The 18,930-nt window shown below is 37.5% G+C and overlaps 1 protein-coding gene across 16 annotated transcripts in view; it reads right to left on the bottom strand.

Annotated features, from left to right (window-relative positions):
- Positions 1-18,930, bottom strand: part of NCKAP5 (NCK associated protein 5) — a 392,323-nt gene that overhangs the window by 175,629 nt on the left and 197,764 nt on the right. For 3 of the 16 annotated variants that reach the window (XM_069780851.1, XM_069780849.1, XM_069780850.1), the window contains exon 1: positions 1,751-2,148. The exons of the other annotated variants lie outside the window; for them this stretch is intronic. Coding sequence is in view for 2 of the 3 variants with exons in the window: in XM_069780849.1 (XP_069636950.1) it covers positions 1,751-1,842 (92 nt within the window). In the remaining variant the exon portion in view is untranslated. Of the gene's footprint in view, positions 1-1,750; positions 2,149-18,930 lie in introns of those variants that run through there. 16 annotated transcript variants of the gene reach the window in all.

Genomic DNA, 18,930 nt, shown 5'->3' with positions numbered 1-18,930 from the left:
TAAAGATATGATTCCAAGTGTCATGCTTTGAACATATAATCAATACTCCCATTACCAAAATTTCCAGTTGTGAACTTCCTTAAAATTGTATCAGCCAGTATAATTTTGTGAGATATCCGAAAGAAGAGTTGACAAGAGGAAAACCTACTTTTATACGTGATAAAGGTATTCAGTTAACCTGGATGGGTATGACTAGTTTCATTACAGTATGCATATATTTTCCAGTGAATTATTAGGAGTTATATGCTATGAAAACACACAAAAACATCAACAGACTTAGCAAGGTTTATCATCTGCAAATGAGAACACTTATACTTGACGGACACATGTTCTACAATAAAAAATGCCCAGAAGAAGTCTTAAAAGATGTTTAAGGTACTGCTTTTACAACAACAACATCAATGTACAATGAATTTGGTTAGCAAACTGACAAAACACAATCCACCACTTTTAATTCTTACAATTTTTGAAATTCAGCCACTCTTGTCTTTTTTGTGAGGCATCCATCCAAAAGACACTAGAGAAGCCAAATAAGGAAAATGGTAATCATGATTTCAGTATCTGATCCTGACTATGGTTTCAGTTCATCCTGAAATTTAAGCCTTCCATTATATTTGGGCTGGAAAATTAAGTTGCTGATACTTGAAAAATAAAAAAGTTACAAACTGACAGATTTTCTGCTTCTTACAAAGTCTGCACAGTACTGTATCGAGAACTTTTCAGTTTCTAGCAATCCTTCCATACAATTTACAAACCTGGGCACTGTCTGTTCCTAGACACCAAGGGTCTTTCTTGATATCAAAGCTTAAAACCTCAGGGACTTAACAGCATAGAAACAATCCTCCATTTTTATTCTACACCTCTGATGACTAAACTGAGCAACTTCAGACAGTGGAAGCAAGAAATGAAAAAAAAAAAGATGCTTAGTATTGGGTTTATTAATGTGGGGGTTTTTAAACTGTTTACAACTACTCTCTGTCTTTGATCTCATTTCTAACTACTAGTCCTTAAAAGAGCAACATGTAATTAAGCAGCAAAAATATAAAAAATGTAAATGTTAACTGTAAGAGTGAAAACATCTAAAAAACTATAAATAGGATGGATGCTTAATGACAACTATAAATTTGTCTATAAAGAAGGCGACACTTGTAAATATCCACAGTGAGAGATGCAAACAACACTGAGCTGGTCTATGTGCAGTCAGTTCTCAGAAGTCATTGTCATGGCAGGTTTTTAAATAATAGGAATTTTAAAATTCAAACTAAAAATGGAGAGGAAGGAGAAGACAGAAGACGACTAAAATTCAGAAATTCATTTCTAAGTCAACAACAGCATTATCACAACTTGCAAAGAAAGCCTTCTGATCATTTTTGCTGCAATGGAACTAGCCCACGATAAATCTATGAAACTATTTTAAATATAATAGAAATATCTAAACCATGGGTAAATGACATTTAAATTTGTGGCTTGCATAAATCACACATTGCTACACATCAGAGTTATATGCTTTCCATGGCATGAAAAATGATGAGATTTCACATAAAACACTGAAAGAAGAAATAGTTCTTCAGACCAACATTTAAAGTCCTGTAAAAGAGGTCTTAGGACCCCTTCAAATTGACTGCACACAAGCATGAACTCTAACTATTAGTATAGAATCAACTTTATGAATTTCACTGTATCATTCACCTTAAATTCTCTCAGACTTGACACAATCAATAAGAAAAGTTTCTCCAGAAAGATGCAGTACCTGCAAACAGCCTCTCTTAGCATGAAATTAAAGTCAGGCTCCTGCGAATAGGCTCTCCCAGGGACACTCCTCTTGTGCATGTTCCGGGACATTGCCAGTTCCTTTTTCTGACTTGGACAAATGACTTCTCACAAAAGGCTACTCAGGAACTGAGCTGCTTTTTAAAAAAGCATTAATGTGGCCCCACACTGTGCAGTCAGAGACTCTTCTGCGTGAAACCTTCATTACTCATACATTTCAAATCTGTTGCATACCACACAGGACATCAAAACTAATCATTCTGTCTGGTCCTCTGTTTCAAAGTCCGCAGAGCTACTGTTTCCACTTGCTGCTGGGGAAAACAGGCTTTTTCTTCACCACATGTTTGCTAGTGTCTGACCTACATCATGAAGAAGAATGAATCTTCCACTAATCCACATCCTAACAGCCAGACTTTCTTAAACCCCAAACAGGAAAGCCAGGCATGTGACAAGAAGCATTATTCCTGCCCCCACCTTTTAGTTAATATTCTTGCTCCTCAAATTCTTTTTCATATCCTTTTGTTCTCTTTGCAAAAGTATATCAGAGTGAATTAATGACATTTATAATAAACTACTATGTTCATAAATTACAAAGATATGATCTGCCAGTACTCCGTTTATCAGAAAGCTAGGTATCTCTGTTGTAGTTTTTAATACAATAAACCTTTTAAATCAGCTTTAACAGAACTCAATTAGAATGTGCTTACAGTAAGTAATATGCTGTACTGGACCTGCAACTTGTTTATTGAACTACCATCATCTATACCACATAGAATTTTGAAATCCAAAATTATACAGTGGATTTTTTTCTTTCCAAAGATTTTCTTCTTAAACTGATTTGGGAGCCTACAGACTTAGAGCACCAGGTAACCAGAGCTTTCATCTTCTCAATTAGCAAGAAGCCTGGTGCTGACCGAAAACTTCATTACACTGGACAGGCATCTTTGGAAATGTGTATCGGGTATTTTTCAATTTAGGGTTTTTTACCCCCCTTCTTTAGAAAATGTATTTATAAAAGGTCTTGTATTATCAGTAGCATACTGGTGGTTAGAACATGCAGCTTGGAAATTCAGACAGGAAAACAGTTTCCTGACATGTAACAACACTGTTCTCTCCCACCTACCCCATTTTTCATGTGCAGTTTTAATCTTTTTAGTATTTTTTTTTCATTAATTCAATGCTGCTTAATCAGCTTGATCAACTATTACCTCACTATGCTTTTCAGGTAAGCATTCAATGCCTGATGAAGAACTCAATCCTATTATGCACCTTATGAAGTTCATCACACAGTGAAGACTGGGATTTTTAGTCTCAGATATGACATTGTTTTACTGAATAAACAAAGATTTACTTTGCAAAACACTATGAATTCTACAGATGAGAAGTCCCATATCTAAAAATTTACATAAACGTATGACAAAAAATTTGCTTTTTTAAAAATAGTATTTTCCTCTGCCATCTCCACAGAATACATGAAGATGGGGACTCAAATCCCCATCTCAAAGACCTACTTGGTTATTCAGCTCTCAACTCGACAGCTGCACTACCCAGAGTAGCTCCTGATTATGCCCCAGGTACACCTGCTGCATGGAAGTGAGGCCCATGGTGAACACTGTAATGAAATCAAGATTTTACCCTCTCAACCCTTCACTCTACTCCTAAAAAAGGGTGACAAAATGAAGCCTTCTGCTCTCCCACCCCCATATCCTCCACAAAAAACCCCAGACATTATCAGGTGGCAAGTGTAACCTGGTTATGAGGTTATTTGCTTAAAGGAGAGGAGACCTAGCTGTAAGACCCTTTTCCACCCACATGCCACCAGGGAATTTATTTTGTTGTTGTAAAACTAACCTCTTGTGTCCCTGTTCTGAACACCCTCAGTCTTAAAGAACCATCATCAAACTTAAACTTTTGTGGGAAATGTTTGGCCTTGCTTTGTTTTCAAATATGCTTTTTCAAAATTTTATTTAAAACTCTTGACAAGAAGCATTTCAGTATTTGCTTCCTCACTAAGCATAAGTCACCTGTATTTACCATTCTTGATTCTGGAAAGGGAGACAAGACATAGAAAGCGTTTTCCTTTTTCCTGCTCAGTTCCCTCAGCATTGGCTGTTCTGGATCCTTTTAAAATGGAGTTGGCAGGGTCTGAGCAAAGGCATACATTTCCCATGGTATCATCACTGCCTTTGCCCATACATCCCATTTCATAACATAACTGTGCAATTTTGATTGATCACACCCAATTCAAGTGGACTCTGCTCTTTGTTTCTAATTCATTAAGAACACAATACTGAACAACATACTAGATTAGATATATACAGGACTCTTTTCAGAGGTCCACAAGGCATATTTTTTATGAGCATACACATACAACTACTTTGAAAGACGTCTTGCCACTAATGTCTTGCCACTGAGTAAGGGGTTAGAAACAATGGGGTCAGTAGCCCCTTGAAAGGTTTATATGGCTTTCATTAAATGCAATCTGCCTGTGAAAGACTTGACATTCCGTTAGAGTTCATTTGTGTCTTTTCATTTGCACACATATCTTTTTTCACCAGGTATATGGATCAGATTTGCAGTTACGAAGGTTTTCTTTCAATGTTCAAATATTTCCCATTCTATTTCTTAATTATATTTCTTAATTCTATTTCTTAATTATAATTTCACAGCAACATTAGTTAGTAAATTGTTCAGAATTCCTCTGCTTGCTTAGCTGTAAAATGTCATTATTTTCATTTAGCAGCCAACAGGGGAAACAAATCCTAAGAGATTTTGAATCATTTTCATAATCTTTTTCTAAAGCCAACTGATTTAGATGCAGAAAAACAAAGAGTGAAACATGTTTACACAAGTGTTTCTTCAGGTCAGAAAAAGAAAATTTCAAGCTACATACAGACTGAATTATTAGGAAGAGATCGTATTATTTATTAGACTTATATCAGCTTCTGTAACAAAAGACAATACTAGTCTTTACAAATCTTCTCTATTTCCATGGACCGGGAAGGCAATGACACTAGTACTACCATGATATAATCCTTCTTCCATTTTTTAAATTAATGTATTTTTCAAATGTAGATTTTAAATTTCTGGAAGTGTGATTATTTCTCCTCTAGAGCACTGCTTATCTTCCTAACATAATTTGCTGAATGTTATTTCTGCAAGAGATGCATGCTCTTCATCAAAACCATTGCTGCAGCTCAAATAACCAAGTTAACTTTAAATGAGCTGGCTTAGATCCTGACCAACAGCACTGCATCAAGGAGCTCAGTGCAGGGCAGTCAATAGCATATTCATCTGGGAAACCAGCAGGCTTACAGAATACACTGATAAAGACACTATTTCTGGTGCTGTGTTACTCACTGAATGCTAGCTCAGACACTTGCATGTTAGCTACCATCACAATTTGGACTTATCTCTAAATATTCTGGTGGGAGGAGGAGTGCTGTTTTCCTTTTTAATTTATCTCTGAAGCTTTACAGGTTATTAGTTAACTGTAAAACCAACACTTGTCTTGGAAAATCATAAAAGAGCAGGTAAATCAAGTATGCTCTCAGAATGCCTAAAATGTGCTCTTGTGCATTCTTACTAGCTTGAGCAATAGTACCTACACACAACACATAACGGCAGATAACATTTAGAGGTTTTACTGAAGTGTTAATACAAAACATTAAGAAGTAAAAGGCAGAGAATATGATACTCATCTTTTTATTTTAATCCCAGTGCATCTATGAAATTGACAGCAATCTCATTTACAGAAATATCGGCAATGTTTTGGCTTTGTCTATAGCAGAAATAAACACAATTAGCACAAGAATTGGCTAGCACTTTTTAAACATTAAATTAATCTCAATACTGCAGACATAAATTTCTGTTAGAATTATGTAAGAATTTGCAGAGACTAAACAAGATGCTTAAAATAAAATATATTCTCATCTACTTTATTTATGGGATCACAAAATCACTGGCCCACTTCACTTTAAGCATGATAGAATGAAATCACATCCTCAAAAGAATTAGTTAAACAGTCCTAATCCTTCATCTTCTAAATCCAGCCCTACCTCTGAGCCTTCATATTATTAAATCTGAAGACTAAATAGGACTGTCATCTAGTTCTCTGAACTCCACGATGATTAACCCTTCAAAATGAGAACGTGAGGCACAGACTGAAGATTCAAAGTGATTAAGATTCGACATCCAAATCAGACAGCATTTTTAACTAGAAATGTGCCTAACCATATAAGCTTTGCTAAACAATTCAAATACACAGCAAATTTCAGTCTCTCCTGAATGCAAGAATTACAATACTGGCCATCCAGAAACTCAGCTGGGTGTTTTAAGTGAAAGAGGATCCAGATAAACAGAGACTCAAGGAAGAACAGGTAAGAGAAGCTAGACAGGAAAAGCTTCAGGACAGCAGCAAAAGACATAGAACAGATCAGGAAGGAAGACCTGGGGGCAGCGTGAACACCAAGGGTGTTGGGAACTTAGCCTGTGCTTCCACTACCTGTAAGGCCATTGCTAAAGAAAGTCCAGGCATTTACTCTCAAACAAGTCACCTATACATGCCTATAGGCATCTTACTGCGTGCCAGCTGTATTTCCTGGCAATATCCTCCTCTCATCAACAGTAAGCAGCTATGCTCTATGTGAGGAAAAGCACCTGCTCTAGGAAGAAGTCAGTTAACAGACATACAATACCTATGAAATTGGTAGGAGACCCATCTGAAATGCATGTTCAGACTGCCTATCTTCAAGAAAAATTAACTTACATTGCAAGAGGCACAGGAAAGAGTCAGGCTAAAAAAGCTGGGCAAGTTTAGTCTGGTAAAGCAAAGGTTCAGTGGGGACAGAATTAGTCAATCCGTATTTAAAAAATGAACCTTATATAAGAACAAATATGCATAAACTTAGGAGTATTGCATGTACTACAACTAAGAGCAGTTCAGTACAGAACAGGCGTGCAATAGCAACAGTTGGACAGAACAACTATTCTACAGTGGGCGTGATCAGATTATGGAAGGATTATGTGCCATGATTGCTTCTGACAAGGTGGGGGATGAAGCCTCGTGGCCTAATTTTAGACCCTAAAATTTATGGGCAATAAATAAAGTCAAATAAGTAGAGCAAGTCAAGAAAACAGAGTGAGTTAAATTACCCAATTATAGTATGAATTACAAATTACTCTCCACCACATACATGTTGTTTTGTATTTATAACTAGATTAATATCCATATTAAAATGCCAGACTATTGTAAATAAAGACTTTGTGTGTTTTAGATTTAAATCACTATTAACTACTCAATAACCTTCATAAATTGGAGGGGAGGGTTCTGAAGAACCTAGACAAAATAATGAAGCAGTGAGTTCTTCTCAGTGCATAGTATTTCATTTCATTAGAACTTCATCAATGCCAATACTGCTCCAGTAGCATGTGCCAACCTAATGATAAAAGGTTATTTCACGTTTTTATATACTCCAGATGGCAATGATTCTGAAAGAATCTCATTCCTTAGTTCAGCAGGATTAGGAAACCTCTTACAACAACCTCAATTGACATTTCTCATCCTGCCAGCACTACAATGGATCATGATGCATGTGTTTCACATTGTAGTTGCCAGTATAATTGTCCTATTACAAACACACTGATTGAGAAAATACATATAGCACTGCAATAAACACTAAATATGTCACAAAATATGCAACAGAGGGTTCACAGTGAAATGCAGGCAAGTCTGTAATGGGAAAATTTTGCTTGTTATTTTGCAATGCTATAAATTTCAGCAATTTAGTACATGACTACAAGAGCTGAATGAAACCCAGAATATCTAAAGTATTTTTACCACAAGAATACTCACTCTAGTATGAAACTAGTGAAACCAGTGACCCATTATTCTTCCCTGTATACACTAAAATTGCCTTCAACAAATATTTCAGAAACGGATCTAAATGACCTCCATGAAATTCAAATATTTTTTTAAAAATGTAAGTTTCCTTCATTCTTTCTTTAACAGGTTCTACAGTAAATTCACACCAATATAAGATACTCTCCCACTATTCACTACTACATAGTCATAGACAAAATGAGCTCTTTTCTCTGTGAAGGGTTGAGACTAAAATATAAGAACTGAATTTGACAGACATTTGCCTTTCAAGGAAAACATTGACAGTTGGATTGTTTTTTGGTTTTTTTTTTTCCTCTTCAGTTTGAGAATACAAGCGTAGTAGCAGCAGACATCTACAGTGCTTGAGAAGATTAAGAAATACTTTGTCTTGAACAGAATTCATATTCTGAGAGACACTTGCATTCAACAAGCCAAGGGGAGGGATCTCCACTGTAGACACTTTTAACACAGATCCACTTTGATATACCATAACGGTAACTGTCATTTTGAAGTCAGTCAGCTCCCTGGCTTTTTAATCTACTGACTACCTTGCTCTGCCTTACCTGCCTTTCAGAAAGTAGTACAGGTGGTCAGAATTTCCCAGTTTCTTACTGATTTTTCCAGTAAAAAGGAATATACACAAAGGCTTACTGTTATTTACTTATCATCTATACATGATCTATACATGATTAGCTTTCTTATGGTTAGGAGATACAAGCTGGAAGGAATCTGCCAACTGATGACAAACGGAACACAGCAATAAAACCACAATCAACTCAGTGCCTCTAAAAAGGCTTTAGGATGAAGGATGAAACCTATAGCTGAAGACAGAAAAAGGTTACCTTCTGATCAGGTGAGACAGTATATCAACTCATGCCACATTCATCCAATTAATAAACTGCAGCTTGCATACACTGATAAGGGCACTACAACTTAATGATCTAATCTGTATTCCTAGAGAATGAAAACTTGGTTCAAAACACACAGTTGGCTTGGATTTCCAATGCAGGCAAAATGTGCAGCAGGTGCTCTCTCTGCTATGAACCAGCATGAAAAACTGGACAATTAAATCCCACAAATATAGAAGAACAGAAAGGAGGATTAAAAATGCTTGCAGAAAAAGGTATGTCAAGTTCTAAAATGCAGCACAACCTCCTGCGCCAAGACAAGAGACTACAGAAATCTCTGTTCCCTTGAAGCATTAAGTCTCATCGTCTCACACCTCCTCCTAACCACTTTTCTCATGACAAATGCAACTTTTCCTCAGCATACCACATCTTCTTTCCTATCTGGAATGGTGGGGAAAACCAAGAGTAAAATCCCTTCTCTTGAAGAAAGCAATTGAACGGGGATTCAGCTATCATGAAACAGAATGATGCAAAAGAAAAATCTTCTCCAAGGTATATGTAAAGTAAGAGTGTGTATCAACAACCTAAAATACTCAAGTGTTCTCTACAATGTGACTTGTTCTGAACAGGATTTGTAGTTTCTCTGCATCCTTTTGCAGCATATCCTTAGTTATCTGATTAATTAGTCACAAGAGCAGCTCATTGTTTTATGCAACACAATATTCTACTGACATCCTTTGGACAATGTTTTCAGAATAACCTATCCGTAGTTATTACACTGCATGCTTGGAAGACAATGGATGTTTACTGAAATACATATTTAATTAATGCTATTTAATACACATTTCGACTGAAGGGTAGCAGTGCCCAATTCATAGAATTTGAGATTATGAGGTAGGCACTACACATGGAATTAAAACCATGTTACACTGAAACAATCATTCAATTCAGTCTACATTTTCTTACAGTATCTGCAAACTGAAGCACACATTATGACCAAAGAAAATCACTTTAGGATTTTTGGCAATGCTTTACAATAAAATCTATCTGAAATAGTAGACAGTAATTGTTACTAAATTGTAACAGAATCCCTATGGAGTTAGGAATTATAACCGTATTTGTCATATAAGTTCAGCATGATTAATGACACTGCAAAAACACCAAGATTTTAAGCAATAAACCCCTTACGGGCAAAGCCCACAGCAATTACTTAGGTCCATTCCTGCCATAAGCCAGATGTACTTGACTCTCATTGCTCCGTTTTTAGTGCAGTTATCTAGCACCTTTCAGGAGCTGGTGAGGATCTGGCCCACCAATTTTCCTGATTTGTTTGAATAGTTTGACTCATGTCAGATGACTTAAAACTGTAGCATTTGTCCTTCAATGCTTTCTTCACCCTTAAGAAGGGAAATACCCATTTCTTTCCAGGGGACATTCCCTCTGCTAGATCCAGATCCAAACTCAGAATCCTAAGCCTTTCCTTCAAACAGGAGTGAAGAAAGACCTCACAGCTGTCCTTACTGATACTCATGGACTAAAACCAAGCATATTTTCTTTTTTAAAATCCCATTTTTCCTCTAAGCAAGTTCCATTACATATATGAAGGAAACGCACAAGCAACATCCATGCAGCTGAAACAAACTTCCTATGCCTTCAGGGCATAGGTCCCTGAGGATTCACCTGTAGAATATCTAGCAAAATGAAGTTTCAGAGTAAGGGATGAATAATTAGAAGAACTAAGTCTGTAAGCCTATACAGGAAAAACACATCCCATTCTGTTCTCTTAATGTTTATCATATACTCTTAGAAGCAAAACTCCAAAACAGTTTGCACCTAATATAATAGCTTTTCAGCTTTAAATATACTTGCTGCAACTTTTAATAATCATATTTGAAATGTGCTCATAGAGGAAAACACACACCCAAAACATTTTGATAGAAAAAGATTCAAACTAAATTTTTAAGTTGCCCTGTCCAATTTTGAGCACTGACAAACAAATGAACTGCTGCGTGGCCTGTTACGTTAGAACAATACTGTGGAATAATTACAAGTTCTAAGATAAAATTAAAATTACCATAATAATTCTCCTGTGAAACAATCCAATCTATGCAGACTACAAATTGCTACTAGCTTGAAAAAATATATTACCACCTCAAGTCAGGCAGATAAATTATTCTATTTCCATTAGTTAGTGTAGGTACTTAAGAGGTTATGCAGAGCAGGATGACAAACTGATTATATTTACAAATCATGTATTGGTCACTTTTAAAGACCAGCTGTTTACTTGCACACCAGCATTAGAAAGCCAGCCATGCAAACTGTGAGTAAAGATATGATTCTACAATAGAGAGCAGAAGTCCCAATCTATAGGGCCTACCTTCAGATATAACAGGCGGGGTACATCTTTGTGCCTGTTTTCCTATACCGTTGCCTGTACCATTTCCATTAAAGAACTTTAGAGAAAGCCCTTTTCTTCTCCCTGCCTCATACACACATGAAGAACAGAAAACATTGCTCTGAAATCTAGACAAGACAAAGGATTCCCCTATTATTCAGAGAGATAACATTCAGGATTTCATGTTCTTATCCCCTGTACCACAAATCGGTACATCTGCACTATTTAAGGCACCAAGCTCCTCAAAGGTACCTGAAGCGCTCCTTTCCTTCTGCCCTTAATGAGAGCAGAAGGCGTACCAGTATCTTAAAAGGCTGAGCACTTTTCTGGATCAGATTTCATCTGCTTGCAATTAGAATGGGAGTGTAGGCTCCCCGTTTCAGTTTGTTGTATAACTGTAAAGGTAAAACTTAGACTCAGTCAACCAATGCTCCTTTGAAGATTCCGATCATGCTCATAAAAGAGAAGTATCACTATCAAGATCATTTGGTTTTATGTCACCTTTTTAATCATACTATTCCCTCATGGTTTAATTTGCTCTGTGCCTACCACCATCAATCTGAATATACACCACTGCCCATTAATGATACATTTACAGTTTATAACACAGGTTTTATAGTACAGGAAAATTATTAATACAAGCCACCTCAAGCATCTAACAGAAAAACAACCACAAAATTTGTGATTGTAGACTCACATTTCTCTGATCCATTAGCAAAGAGGAACAGTCCATAATCTGCAAATCGCATATCAGTTATGGCTTTTAAGTATAAGTTTACAATCACATAACAAAAGGAACCACAAGTGTGATGGGATAAACTAAGATGGGATAAATCCATGTTATCTGGGTAGCAACTTAAAACTAATCATTCTAATTGTGAATAATTCACAAAATTACGTGATCTTATAAAGACGATCTTCCATTTTAATATTTTTAAAGCACACATGAACTTTCAACACATATACAAAACTGATTAACCGTTTTATGATTTCAATCTAAACTGAAGCTTGTCACCTTTAAATATATTGCCTATTATCACGTTTTCTGCAAAACATTGTAAAATTATTCTAATATATTTGGTTGGAAGGAGTTCCTAATGGGTCAGCTAGGGGATTAACCTCACATCACAGGACATGGGAATATCACAATTTTTTTCCCACATGAAAAAGCTTTCCCAAAGCAGATCAGCTGTAGCTGCCACTAAGGATGTAGCATCTGATTCTAGCAATGTTCTAACTTCAAAAGCACTTCAAGAGAGATACTATAGAGCATTGTTAACCCCACCAGTTCTTCTCTGGATACATTAAATTTAACAAAAACCCTCTTCCTGGACGAGTTTCTCAGAAGCTACTTATTAGAGCACAGGCAACTGAAGTGAGCACTGGTACCATAATTGTTTAGTCTTCTTCACGAAGACTATTGTAGAACCATATCTAAACTTCATTAACATCAAATCAGTCTAATCTTCTGTGCACAATTTCTTAGTTATATATAAGTAAATAGCACTCTTTTGGGACTTTGCTCATTCTTCAACTGCCTACACATGTAATTGTCAGTGATTGGTTGACTACAGTTGGTGCCTGTGAGTATGATGAAGAAATCCTGGCTGAATCTACTTATCTTAATTCTTTAACTGGTTACCTTTCGCATTCTATTGTGAGATCTCAGATCATCATTGTCAATCTTTATTGGTATATGTATGCTATTATTTTCCTTTAGGGAAGACTAAGACAGAACAGCTGTTAAGCATTCCTGCTTTCTCATCAATTATATGCCCTTCTATACTCCCATCTTCCACATGATTTTCTCTTTAAAACTACTTTTCATCCTTTTATAATCTTTGTAAAAATGCCTTAGTTGTATATAAATATAAATATGTATCACACCTCCAATTTTTATTTGGGGGTGACCTAAGTATGAAGGAGTTTGGTCTTTCACACTGTCCTGGTTTCAGCTGGGATAGAGTTAATTGTCTTCCTAGTAGCTGGTACAGTGCTGTGTTTTGAGTTCAGTATGAGAAGAATGTTGATAACACTGATGTTTTCAGTTGTTGCTCAGTAGTGTTTAGTCTAAAGTCAAGGATTTTTCAGCTTCTGATGATCAGACAGCGAGAAAGCTGGAGGGGCACAAGAAGTTGGCACAGGACACAGCCAGGACAGCTGACCCAAACTGGCCAACAGGGTATTCCAGACCATGGGACGTCCCATCTAGTATAGGAACTGGGAACTGGGGGCGGGGAATCACCGCTTGGGGATTAACTGGGCATCGATTGGTGGGTGGTGAGCAATTGCACTGTGCATCATTTGTATATTCCAATCCTTTTACCATTACTGCTGTCGCTTTATTAGTGTTATCATTATCATTATTAGTTTCCTCTTTTTATGTTCTATAAAACTGTTCTTATTTCAACCCACAAGTTTTACTTCTTTTCCCGATTTTCTCCCCCAACCCACTGGGGGGGTGGGGTGGAGTGAGTGAGCAGCTGTGTGGTGCTTAGTTGCTGGCTGGGGTTAAACCACGACACATAGTGGGTAATCATGGCAAGCTATGAAGAAAAAGTGATGATAAACTTACAGTGTAATCAGGGCAGGTTCTTTCCTGAAAAATGGCTCAGAATCAAGAACATAATGTTAAAAGAAAACATTTTAAAAGATGTTCTTTTAGACCACAGCTAATTAATATCAAATGGCTTGCCTTAAGGGAAAAAATAAACTAAAGGAAAATAAATTATTTTCTGCTGATCTTTGCAGATCTTTTTCTGGCAGATCTGCTGATCCTTCTGCTGGTCCTTGGAATTAAGGTATCTATCATGTCTATCAAAGGAATCTTTTTACTAAATAGGTGAAGGAATATGTTGGTTTTGAATAGTCTCTTTACCTTATATGGCATCAAGGAACTGCAGAATAGCACGTGACACATCTGTGACTCTCCTGATTTCCCAAGTTCAAAAGAAACCAAACTATGGCAAGTTGCACAGGAAAGAAACAGTCAGTACTTTAACTTTGCATGTTCCAATGCAATTTTAAAAATACGTCTATAAGAACAGCAAACCAGCAATAAGTAACAGAAGTCGTCCTGACAACCACAGGTCCTATCTACCTTGGAAACGTCTTAACCATATATAACCGCACAGCTCTTAGGCAGCAACATTAGTCAGTAACAGAACCTAGCTCCTATATCAGCACTGTCCTTTTATAAATCTAAATATGTTATACAATGGAGAATTACCCATAGCTAGAAATACCTGCAAAAATATACCTATTATTGTGCAAAATAAAATGCAGAGAGCTGTGAACTTCAACAGGTACAGGATTTCACAGTACGTACACATCAAACACGAACCTCAATCACTTTAAACAGCAGTAGCAAGGGAGTCTGCAATCCAACCAAAATGAGGTTTTCACTGTCCTCCAACATAAAAGGGTCTGTAAACCCAGTCACTACATCTGCACAGGAATCCCCGCTCTTACTGTCAGGCACATTATTTGGTACATGCTTCTAGGAGCTTCCTTCAACATCAGTGGGGATATCTCACTTTGGGAATGAAACAGCCATACAAGAGAGATGATGGATACACACCACATGCTACTTAATATAGATAGGTTCTGCTTGGTTAGGACCATGGTATGGGAGTGCAGAGAACATTCAAACCATCTTTCTATTACAAAAATTAATGCGTGGAGGGGATTATATGCTGTGTGTGGACCTGTATATGGGCACTGGTAACCTAGTGTTAAATAGCAGTGAAAAGGTTGATATATTGTTTTTATGTTAGGCTTATCTTGTATGTTTTAAAAGACAGGGTAAAACAAAGGGTTACATTGTAACCTAGTGCTACTTCGGTGCTAATCTATTACATTATGCAAAGGAAAACACCCACTATATCTCATTAAATTGTAGTGCTAGCTAGAACAGAGGAAGCAAAGTATCATTTCATGCTCTGATAAATCAGTAAAAGGCAATAGATGCAACTTTCCAGAAATACAAGTATGACGCATACTGTCAGCATATAAATAAATACAAACCAAACCCAAGATTTTCTGAGCACACAGATAGCCATGTTTTTGTCTGTGGGAGATAAAATTCACCTATTTCCCTGGGCCCCTTGAAAGAAGCTTTCAGCAACTAAGAGCTGCCATGAAACACCACATGATTTACGAGTGCATCGGTGTACTGAAATAGGGCTGGCTCTTAATGTAATTTCAGTGCCTGAAGAGTCCACAGATGATCGGGAACTGCATGTACCTCTACGTGCATCTTTAACAATGCCTGAAGCAAAGCAATCCATTGCTCTCTAAAAGTGTTACGCAAGTCAATATACGTCATGCAATATAGTCTGCTATAACTTCTGGTCCTTGCATGACTTCTGTGTTTCGAGTTTACCCCGGTTCTTCAGCCCTCTGCAGTCACTCTGACCTCATTGCTTTTCTTCTTTCTCAGCTTCTGTATGACAATGTGTATTTCAACGCAATCATTTCTAACATGAGAATAAGAGTTATAGTTTTTGAAGAAAACTCAGGTAACACATTCTTTGAAGATATTTCTCACGTGTATGTATTTTCAAAACCACCATATTCATACACAGAACAGAAGAGTGGAAAAAATTAAGCTTGGTATGAAAAATTAGAAAATTCCTTTTCTTCTTCATGTTGGTCAAAGAACAGGAAACCAGCATATTTAGTTCAAAGTAGCTAGGGAACTGAGTCAAACTCCATATACAACTTGGGGCAACCTCCTCTTTGGGCTTAATTTCATGGGTTTAGTTAAACCATTCCTTTATTTTCTGCCAGATGAAAACTATCACACAAAAGCTCCTTGATCTTACTTAAAGTAGTGCTTGACAGTTCTGAGCAACGATTAGAGATGAAATATGTACCCAAGTGTCATACATGCACATAAATAAAAATACTAATATACTCACCCCATCACTGTTAATCTAAAAGAAACTTCATTCTTTTCCTCTGTCAATTCTAATCAAACGACGAGATCGATATCCTAAGCACTAGGCCAAAGTCCTAGTAAAATAGTATTCACACCACGTCCTGAGGCTCAGTGAGCCCAGCCAAGAGCTAAGCAGTCCTCCAGCAAAAGCACTCTGCCCAGTACACTGGCAGTGGCAGCTCCAGAACTGGTGCCTGTGAAGCAGACACCACTCCCTTACACCATACACCAGAAAGGCCTCCCAGCACTCAAAGACCCCAGTGGGAGGGACCCCATGCTGGAGCAGGGGAAGAGTGTGAGGAGGAAGGAGTGGCAGAGATGAAGTGTTTTGAACTGTTCGCAGCAGATCCCGCCCCCCCCCCCCAGCCTGCTGCCCACCATGCTGCTCAGGGGAGGAGGTAGAAGAGTTGGGAACAAAGGAATGAAGTTGAGCCTGGGAAGAAGGGAGGGGTGAGAGAAAGTATTACTAGTTTTGCCTTTGTGTCTCACTATCCTACACTATTTTTAATTGGCAATAAATTAAATTAATCTTCCCCAAGTCGAGTCTTCTTTCCCCTTGGTGGTAATTGGTGAGTGATCTCCCTGTCCTTATCTCAACCCATGAGGTTTTTTGTCTTACTACTTTCTCTCCCAGTCCTGGTGAGAAGGGTGACTGAGAGAGTGGCTGGGTGGGCACCTGGCAGCCAGCCAAGGTCAACCTACCACAACATGTTTGAAGATGGACCTCTTGTAGTCAGTAGCAAAACAGGAAGGAAGTGTACAAGTGAGATGTGCACCAGACATGGAGCACTTTCCAGTCAGCAAGTTGTGTTTTATACTTATTCACTAGCTTTCTTTGTAACATTTCACACAGTCACATCTAATAAAATCTGGCAGTATCTAAAAACATAGGGCAGGATGTCAAGGTCAGCCTTTGACATAAACTCTATCTTTGCAACAATCTGCCTCCTTCAATAACCCTACATACAGACCATGCAGGAAGGATGATAGGAGATTACTGAAGAACTACAGAAAAGAGGAGAACTGTAGACAGCTCCTTCTGTAATCTTCCTCTGAGACAAGCAATGAATTCTCACACAGTGTTTTACTCATCCCTGCTATGACAGAATCAAAGGAATACCATCAATGGCTGCCAGGAGAGCATTTTAATCTCCCCAGAAACTAGATTAAAATGTTATTAATGGTCTAAATTGGCATTCAATGGACAAACTGACCAACCGCAGGGGCTACTGAGGTGTCCTACTGGTTTATACTTTCCAGACACAGTCTCTGTTGTATATGGATTACCAGTCATGGCAGTAAGGCCACTGAAGTGCGAGCAGGTGGTGACCTCTAGATCAAGCAGATGTGATAGAGTTAGAAATTACAATGCGATGATGCAACATCAACATGCTGATGCAATGCAGAAAATCTCTTTATCGCAACTGCTATGAAAACAGTTATCATTTCCACTCACCTGCTGACAAACCAGAATGGAACAAGGGGAATTAACAATAATTGGAGAAAACCACGTAGGATGTGCTTAAACCAACAGCCACGCAGTCCTTTTATGCAAAGTGTTATCAGATTTGTAGTAGTCATTTTTGCCCTCATCAGAAGTGACAGGCTTAACCCTACGGTCAATATTAATGTGAGGGGAACGCTGAAATCCAATCTAATGAGAACCGCACTCATCCCATTTGCAGGACCCTGGCAGATCAAACAAGGACCATTTCCTACTTTTCCAATAACATCCGTTCGTAAAAGCCTGAGGCAGTTTTCCAGTCACAGACACTGATACCTATAAACAACATCATCTTAACTGAAAGAATTTTTGAAATTTACCCAAAGGGGATTTTAAGATTTGATACTAGCCTCTTCAATTACTGTTTAGAGATATACTTTACAATAGTGTGTTTATTGAACTTGTTTCACTTAGACCAAAATAGTAATCAAAATAACTTAAGTAAAGCTACCTCTTTTATTGCTTTAACATTTAATCCCAGTTTGGAGTCACATGTACTGTATGCACTCAACAGACAACAAATTCTATTGCTTACTGATGTATAGCAGAGAAATGTAATCAATTTATATTGTGTGTATTAGTATGCTTTTTAGAGTGATACTCTAAATCACACCAATCACACCTACTGCTTCGGGCAGGGTTGTTGCACTTTTGTTCCTACTGTTGCACGAAGATGCTGAAAGTAGGAAAGCACAGCTGAAACCAAGAACAAGGAGGTAAATGAGACAGTGTATTTTCTTCTCTAATGTCCAAGATATAAGGAGTTCAAGGAGGAACTAATGTTAAACTGTGAGCAAGCAAAAAAAAAAAAAAACCCAAACCAACCAAACAAAAACAACCCCAAAAGAATTAACCTAATTTCCTCCAGAGCTGGATAAAGAGGCAGCAGGCATAATACTAACCTAAATGGTGACCCACCATGACAGTTGGCAACAATCAAAATGGAAAAGTCAGACTGCATGACACTGTCTTGGAAGAAACTGGGCTGATAGGTATTTATAGGGTTAGTCTTCATGCATTTGAGCAACATTCATCTATATATTGTCATGCCAAAAAGGGCCTTAGAGAATTTAACAGAACAGCTGCAGCAAAGCAACAGATCTCAGTGGTTTTGAGAAAGAAAACATCAAGGATTTCACCTTATCAAGGTGAGATATACTGAAGTAATGGAGAAATAAGTGCATCCAACTATAGTGTAAAATCCTAGCTTTAGCATTAAATGGCTTTCCTGCAGGATCTTTCCACGCCTTAAATATAGTCACCTCCAAGAAAATTAGAAAACAATTTTAAAACTACCTGGCTACACCACTATACAATTCTGGAAAAGAAATTTGGTTTTAAAAGCTCTTTCTCCTACAACAACTGTCACATATTTATCAAACTAACCACTGTGTCACTTTAAGGCTCTGGCAGATTTATACAGATGTTAAGAAAGCAAACTTCGATTTATTTCAGACTCCTAGCCTGGAATATTGCTTACTTGGTAAGAACAGAAACGTCAATCAATAAAAAACCCCCTTGCCTTCTGAAGTCCTCAATCTCAAACTATATGCTTATATGACAGATTAAGGTTTTCACACAATTTCAGAT

The sequence above is a fragment of the Haliaeetus albicilla genome, chromosome 4 (genome assembly GCF_947461875.1).
Source record: "Haliaeetus albicilla chromosome 4, bHalAlb1.1, whole genome shotgun sequence".
Classification (NCBI taxonomy): domain Eukaryota; kingdom Metazoa; phylum Chordata; class Aves; order Accipitriformes; family Accipitridae; genus Haliaeetus; species Haliaeetus albicilla.
This window is presented reverse-complemented; position numbering and strand designations above follow the sequence as displayed.